We start from the raw sequence: 7,552 nt of genomic DNA on the forward strand, positions 1-7,552 counted from the left end.
GGGTCTATGGAAGCATCAGAAGAACAAGAGAACAGAAGCACTGAAGTTCTGATGGTATCACGCTCAGAAGCACTTCAAGGTCAGAAGATCAGAAGATGCTATGCACCAAGCTGTTTGACTCTGATGATATTCAAACGTTGTATTCACAAACATCAGATCAGAAGGAAGTACAAGTGGCAAGCTACGCTGACTGACAAAAGGAACGTTAAAAGCTATTAAAGGCTACGTCAGTAGACACAGCGTGAACAAGGCTCGAGGTAGTTGACAAAAGCGTATAACATTAAATGCGATGCTGTACGGAACACGCAAAGCATTAAATGCACTCAACGGTCATCTTCTCCAACGCCTATAAATATGAAGTTCTGATGAGAAGCAAGGTTAACGATTCTGCACCAAAACAACTCATATTAACTTGCTGAAACGCTGTTCAAATTCAAAGCTCAGAATCTTCATCTTCATCAAAGCTCACTACATTGCTGTTGTAATATATTAGTGAGATTAAGCTTAAACGTTAAGAGAAATATCACAGTTTGTGATTATCGCTTTTAAGAAGCATTTGTAATACTCTTAGAATTGATTACATTAAGTTGTAAGGAACTAGAGTGATCGTGTGGATCAGAATACTCTAGGAAGTCTTAGAGGTTATCTAAGCAGGTTGTAACTAGAGTGATCGTGTGGATCAGTATACTCTAGAAAGTCTTAGAGGGTATCTAAGCAGTTGTTCCTGGAGTGATCAGTGTGTGATCAGAAGACTCTGGAAGACTTAGTTGCTGACTAAGTGGAGAACCATTGTAATCCGTGCGATTAGTGGATTAAATCCTCAGTTGAGGTAAATCATCTCTGCGGGGGTGGACTGGAGTAGTTTAGTTAACAACGAACCAGGATAAAAATAACTGTGCAATTTATTTTTATCTGTCAAGTTTTTAAAGCTACATTTATTCAAACCCCCCCTTTCTAAGTGTTTTTCTATCCTTCAATGTATATCTCCAGCACCGAGGTACATGATAGTCCAGTGGTCAGGAGAAGATTCTAGAAAAGCAACCGGGTATCCGGTTGATTCATTTTGATCTAAAGTGACTTATCTCAGGATGGTCGGATTGAGAGGGATAAGGCCGGCCCACTAGAGTTTTACATACAAGAAACATGATTGTTGATAGGACACATTTCTTTCCTTATTTACAGTTCATAAGTATAGGAAGAACTAGAGTCACTCCCCTTTTAGACCTTTCTTTCCTCTTCATTTTTGAGCAGTTACCTTTTCTCCACTTTGAAACTTCATCTTCTTGTACTTAAGATCATTATCGCGACATGGCTAAAAAATTGTGGAAGAACGTGAGAGGGAATCTGGAGAACCTAAAATCTCCTGGTAAAGGTTCAACATATTCTTTTGTTAGGTTTTGGTTTCTTGGCTACATTTTGTTAAAATAACTAGTTCAACAAGATGTTGGATAAGATGTCGTAACATGTTGGTACGACATCGCAGTCAGTATGTTTCTATTTTGTATCTTGTGCTTCAGAAGATTTATTTGATGTTTCGTGTGGACTAAGCTACGCATTTGGAGATTTGATTCACTGAAGATTTGTTTCAAGCAAGAAATATATGAAGATTTGGTTCTCAAGATTGGATGTTAAAATATTAATGGGAACATTGTTTTCATTATCAGAAGATTTGATTTGATATGATTTGATTTGCATATTATTTGATTTGGCTAGATTTAATATCCAAGCCCAAGCCCTTCTATGGCTATAAAAAGAAAGACTCTAATCCTAAAGAATTCACGAAACGGCATGTGAGAGAATATACTTTAGGGTTTTGTCTGTTCATTCTTATTTGTGATCCATTCTTGCATCATGTTGATGCTTGAATTGGACTGAGTTTGAGTTGTAATTTGTGAATCACTCATAAGCTTTTAAGCAAGAGTGAATTCTGTATAATTGAAAGAGTGTCTTATGTTCATTATCATTGTTGTCATTATCACTGTTCTGTGATTGAGGGGGAAGTGAGAGGGGTCTCATATCTATGAGTTCTTAGATAGAAATAGCACAGGTAGTGATTAAGTGAGAAGTTTGTAAAACAAGAGGTTGTTTAGAACTTCAAACTAATACTATTATAGTGAATTTCTTTCTTGTCTTGGATGCCCCTAGATGCAGGTGACGTTGCACCGAACTAGGTTAACAATTGAACTGTGTTATTCACTTTTTGTATCTTTTAAATTGTTTATTGCTCTGTCTATTGTTACGATGTCTTAACATTGCGCTCAACGTTGTGTTTCTCATCTTGGTCTTGTGACATCGTATACGACATCTGTTTTGTCGTGGCAGAATTTCATCTTTGATTATGTCTATTTTTACAAAAGATGGGAGCCAGAATAAGGTGTTTTCCTTGATGTGGGGAAATCGTCACTTTGGGGTCTCACTACCCATGGTGAAGATGACATAACATGCATCAAGTACGGTAAATGTACCATCCCTATGCATGAATATCTCTTATCGAACTTGGGTGTTCGCCCGCCCTTTACCTCTTTTGAGTTTAGTATTTTTAACTATCTGATGGTGGCTCCTTCGCAACTTCTTCCATCAGATTAGACATACGTAAGCTATCATTCACATTTGAATACACACAAAAATTAAAGAAAAACAAAAGATAATTAATAAAGGACTATAATTAGTATTAAATTCAATAAATTCTTAATCAAATAACATATATGTGTGACCAAGTTTAAAAAATTACAAGTATTTGGATACATAACCAACCCCTACATAATTTAAAGAACCTCAATTTGAGAATTTAAACTGTTTTTTTTTTCTATATGAAATCCTTAAGTTAGAAACTAAAAACAAAATGAAATTAGAAAATATTCAAAGAACAAACTATATCATATGGTTAGCCCACATAGTACAAATAGCCAATGATATGGTGAGAAAAATTCCTATCTTCTTCAACACCACATCAAAACCTTTTCCATTTTTGATACCAACAAACCAATCTTTTTCTTTCTCATTCCAAATGATTTTCTTCATGCTATTAGCTCCATAGCAATACTTCTTTTTCACACACACTGACTTTGGTTTCATTTCTTCAACTTGCTCCTTCAAATAAACACAAAGCACCAAAAAAAGTGCAAACATAAACACAATGGCACTTGCTATTGTCTTTGATGGTTTCTTCATGTACTCCATCAAATTGGCCTTAATTTTCCTTAAGAGAGAGTAACCTTGTTTGTTTGGTATCATCAATGTCTTTGCTTTTTCTATGAATTTTGTGTTTTCCATAATTGGATTGAGTTGAACTTTGATTGTTTGTGAAGGTGTTAGCTTGTGGAAGAATGTGTCTGCTACTTGACGTGTAGCAACAAACATTCCATGACTAACTTTTGTTGTTTCCTCAACAACTTCATAGCTTGTAGAATTTGAATAATCAATGGTACCATCATCTATAAAATTCTCATTAGGGTTATCATTATCATTGATAAACTCCATTGAGAAATTATCAATGTCAGTGTCATTGATTTCTTTGTTCATGTTTTGATGCTCAGATTCCACTGCAAAAACAAAAGCTATTGTTAACAATTCTAGTCCTTGAAAACAAATATATAAAGTTGAGAAAAACATCGTAGCACCGACACATCTGGAAAAAAAAGTATTAATGCAACATGATACATTGTGATTATCACTATTGACGTGTGTCAGTGTCATGTCCTGAGTCTGTGTGCGTTGATGCTTCACGAAAAAACCGAGTTCGTATTACATGACCAAGGTGATTATATAAAGTAATCATAATTAATAATAATACCTTGCACCTCATTCTCTTTCCTATTTGTGTGGAAGCTTGAAATATCTTCAATTGGAACAACCTTTTGATTCTCTTCCATAAAACTCTGTCAAATTATTTAAATAATCATATGATAAAGTAAAGTATTAATTTATTAAATATATATTCATTAGGGTTCTAGGCTAGCAATTTATAAATTCATTGAATTGTGACTATTAAATTAAATATTAGAAATATAGCATACCTTTTCTAAATCATTGCTTGACATTCCAACCCATCTTAAATTCTCAACCATCCTTTCTGTCTTGAACTCATCATCAAGATTCCCAATCTCTATAGATCTTGTGTTTGGATCTTCCCATGCTTTGTCATCAAATCTCATGGAGTTCATCATATGATCACTCATATGATTGTAATTGTTATTATTGCCAACCATAAAAGTGAAATCATTATCATGTTCATGATGAGTACCATAGTTTTCATTGCCACCAAATGTATGTGAGTAGTTTGATTGGTTAATCAGTTCCTGAGAAGCTTGAGCTACAGATAGAATTTCCTGCAAGATATCTGTGTCATTTCTGGTTCCACACATGGAACCGGAGGCGAAGTGTGTTGTTTTGTGATCAGAAATACCAACTTGAGGGAAGTCTTGCACCTCCAAGGGTGGCATGGTAAACCTATGTTGCATCCTTGCACACTCTAGTGCAATATCCACCTACAAATAATTCATATAGATTTGTAAGTGGATAATGAAATATATAGAACGATCAAGATTATACAGAAATAGAAGGTAAACAGATCGTAATCATTTCATAGATTACATCGGAAGGTTTTCGCACGTGATGTTTACATTAGTACATTATGAGAAAATACAAAGAAATTGTAGTACCTTTGATGGAGGGTAATTCGGAGTGGAACCATAATTGGGAAATGATGAAGAAGATGTTGGAAGATTGAGTAAATCTTCTGATAAAAACTGTGTCCAAATCCCATTATTATCCCTCGAGATATCTCCACCATTGTTGCTAAAAGTATTAGCCCCATTTAGGGTTTGGGTTGAGTTTGTATTATCCCATGGCATCAAATAATTTGAGCTCTCCAAAACTTCATCTCTCCCTTCAGAATATAACTCAATGCTTGATGATTGATCACTTGTCATATGATTTGCATGCATGGTCACATTATTCACATACTGCTCCCCAACTTTTGGAACAATCACTGTACTCTTCTTGAATATTCGGCATAGCGCATATGCGTCCTGAAATCACAATTTTTTATATAATCAATCACATTTTATCGTTCATAATTCGATGTCAAAGTTAGTTATATAATCAGAGATTTTGAGTTCAAACCTGCAATCCTGAAGAAGGATTGTCGCATTCTCTTTCATCAAGACGATACTCATGCATAACCCAACCGGTACGAGATCCATGAGGAGCTCTTCCTCTATAGTAAACTAGGGTTTTCTTCATTCCAACAGCGCGAGTCTGTGAATTCACCTTCCGATCTTTCCCGGTTGCTTTCCAATATCCAGATTTCGTAGCTCTATTTGTTCTCGATCCATTTGGATACTTCCTGTCTCGTGGACTGAAAAAATACCATTCCAAATCTTTTCCTGGTAGCAATGACTTCCCTATAACAATCACAATACTTTTCAGAAACACCTCTAGTTATATATATTTGCATGTCTTGAAAAGCTCAAAATTGCACTGATGTAGAGAAAGAAAAAAAAAACTATATGTATCTTTAATTTGTTGACTGTTTTTTTACTTGGGAATCCAACTATTTTTCTCATTACTATGCAAAGTTTATGCGATTTCGGTCGGTGCAGATGTTGCGATATTCTTGTCATTTCTGTGTGAATTAATCAAAATTTGTTCCTATATTATAAAAAGGTAAATAATCGATATCATCATCTATAGATACTGTTTTGTCGCAGTCGTTTTTGCAATAATTTGTATTTTTTTTAAAACCTTGTTACTATGTACCTTGATGTTTACAATAGTAACCCTATAATCGAAGGACCATTAACCCTACAACGTTAAGTACACCCCTAAATATTTTATACCAAAGTAAAAAAATATACTTGACCAATAAAGCAAGCATGTGTTTTTTGGTATATATCATTGAATAAAGATCAGAAGAAGCTAAATCATGTCTAAAGAAATGTGCCTCCACTTTTTTTAGATTCTTTTAATTTGTTTTCACTGTAAAAAGCACTTCTGATCATTCAAAGCCACACTAACCAATAATGATTTCACCAATCAAAACAAAATGAAAAAAAGCTGTTTCAGATCATATACAAATAATCAACAACTCTTTTAGATCATATACATCCAAACATATCATAATAATCATCAAAATATTATACAATATATGTGAGTGTAAGATTATACCTGGCAAGTCCCATGGTTCACACTTGTAGAGATCAACTTCAGGGATGATTTCCAATTCGATTCGACGGCCATTAATCTTTCTTTTGAGGTAATAAGAAACAAGTTCTTCATCTGTGGGATGGAACCTAAATCCAGGAGGCAATGAAACAGGTGCCATTATATAATCTAATAACTCACCAAATTACTATATGCACCCCCTCTTTATTTGAATAAATTGATAACAAAAAGTATAGAAATATCTACAAAAAAAACTCTATAGCTGCCACAGAAACTTCACAATAATTCCTCAGTCAAACCCTGCCACAAAAACAAACCAAAATTAAATTAAAACCTGATTAATTACCATGATAATAGAAAATTATTAGAGAGAAAAAAAATGAGGACCTTAGTGAAGGAGAAAGAAGATGCTAAGGGAGAAACTGGGAGAGAAAAACTGAGAGAGAATGTTGAGGGCCAATGAGGAGAGGGAGGGTGGAATGTTGTGGTTGCTTGGGGTTTTGATAAAGAGGACAAAAAGAGAGAGAAAGATTGGAAAAACAAAAAAGCATACTTGAATGTTGTGTCCACCTCTATGTTTCTTTTCTTTTTCAACTTTGAATTCTACTTTTCATTTGTTTTTTCGATCAATTAGATATTCCTTATATCTTAGGTTTCAAGCTTGAATTAAATCATTATTATTTATTACTATATAGTATTAAAAATATAAAACTTGATCTCGATCTTCTCCTTTGATATTGGAATTAATATTGATGCTATGCTTCATGATTGTTCTTTCGTGTGATCTACATTGCCATGCATGCATGGATGCATTTCACACTTGTTTTTGGATTAAGAATATTGCATTAACGTGCATGAGGAAATAAGTTCCTCAGGCAACATATAGCTTAATTTGGCGGCTGTTAATTGACCCTTTCACATTACTTTTTGCATGTTGCCAACTTGATATATTCATTCAATCTCTTGAGAGCTTTTTCAGCTTATAATTAAGTACTTTTTCTTTTGTGTAGTTTGTTTATGACTGAAAATGATGTAATGAGGGACCCATGTGGGACCAGCTTTTGCCACGTGAAGTAAATAAAGCATCCACGTGGCATGGTGGGATCACTTGTAAGTTATCTCATCCTTTTCCTGTCTAATGCAAAGTTCTTCTTCCCTCATTATCTCCATTCTCATATGTCATGCTTTCCCTTTCATCAATCCATCTTTTTGTGCTTTTCTCCTTTTTGAGTTTATGCCCTATTTCAACTCTCTATTTTTTTATGTAATAAATAAGTTGTCCATTTCAAAGGTTAGGACTGTCATATTGAATGAGATTTTGCTTGAATAGATATACAAAATGAGAGTAATTTTTTTTATCTTAAGACATTTTTCAAAATAGTTATAA

The 7,552-nt window shown here is 34.2% G+C and overlaps 1 protein-coding gene across 1 annotated transcript; it reads right to left on the reverse strand.

The window, feature by feature from the left end:
- Positions 1-2,718: 2,718 nt before the first annotated feature.
- Positions 2,719-6,721, reverse strand: LOC131656239 (NAC domain-containing protein 86-like). The gene is made up of 7 exons (XM_058925994.1): positions 6,553-6,721; positions 6,169-6,465; positions 5,125-5,405; positions 4,662-5,030; positions 4,017-4,487; positions 3,794-3,878; positions 2,719-3,542 (listed from the first exon to the last, which is right to left on the reverse strand). Exons 2-7 carry the CDS (start codon positions 6,323-6,325, stop codon positions 2,872-2,874), a joined length of 2,034 nt encoding a protein of 677 aa, XP_058781977.1. The 5' UTR covers positions 6,326-6,465; positions 6,553-6,721; the 3' UTR covers positions 2,719-2,871.
- Between the last annotated feature and the right edge of the window lie 831 nt (positions 6,722-7,552).

This window comes from Vicia villosa, linkage group LG3 (genome assembly GCF_029867415.1).
Source record: "Vicia villosa cultivar HV-30 ecotype Madison, WI linkage group LG3, Vvil1.0, whole genome shotgun sequence".
Lineage (NCBI taxonomy): Eukaryota > Viridiplantae > Streptophyta > Magnoliopsida > Fabales > Fabaceae > Vicia > Vicia villosa.

Coding starts and splice junctions, on each gene's coding strand:
- LOC131656239 (XM_058925994.1), bottom strand. CDS start 6,325: ATGGCACCTGTTTCATTGCCTCCTGGATTTAGGTTCCATCCCACAGAT. Junction 5,406..6,168: donor TGAACCATGGGACTTGCCAG/GTATAATCTTAC, acceptor TGATTGTTATAG/GGAAGTCATTGCTACCAGGA. Junction 3,879..4,016: donor CAAGCAATGATTTAGAAAAG/GTATGCTATATT, acceptor ATAATTTGACAG/AGTTTTATGGAAGAGAATCA.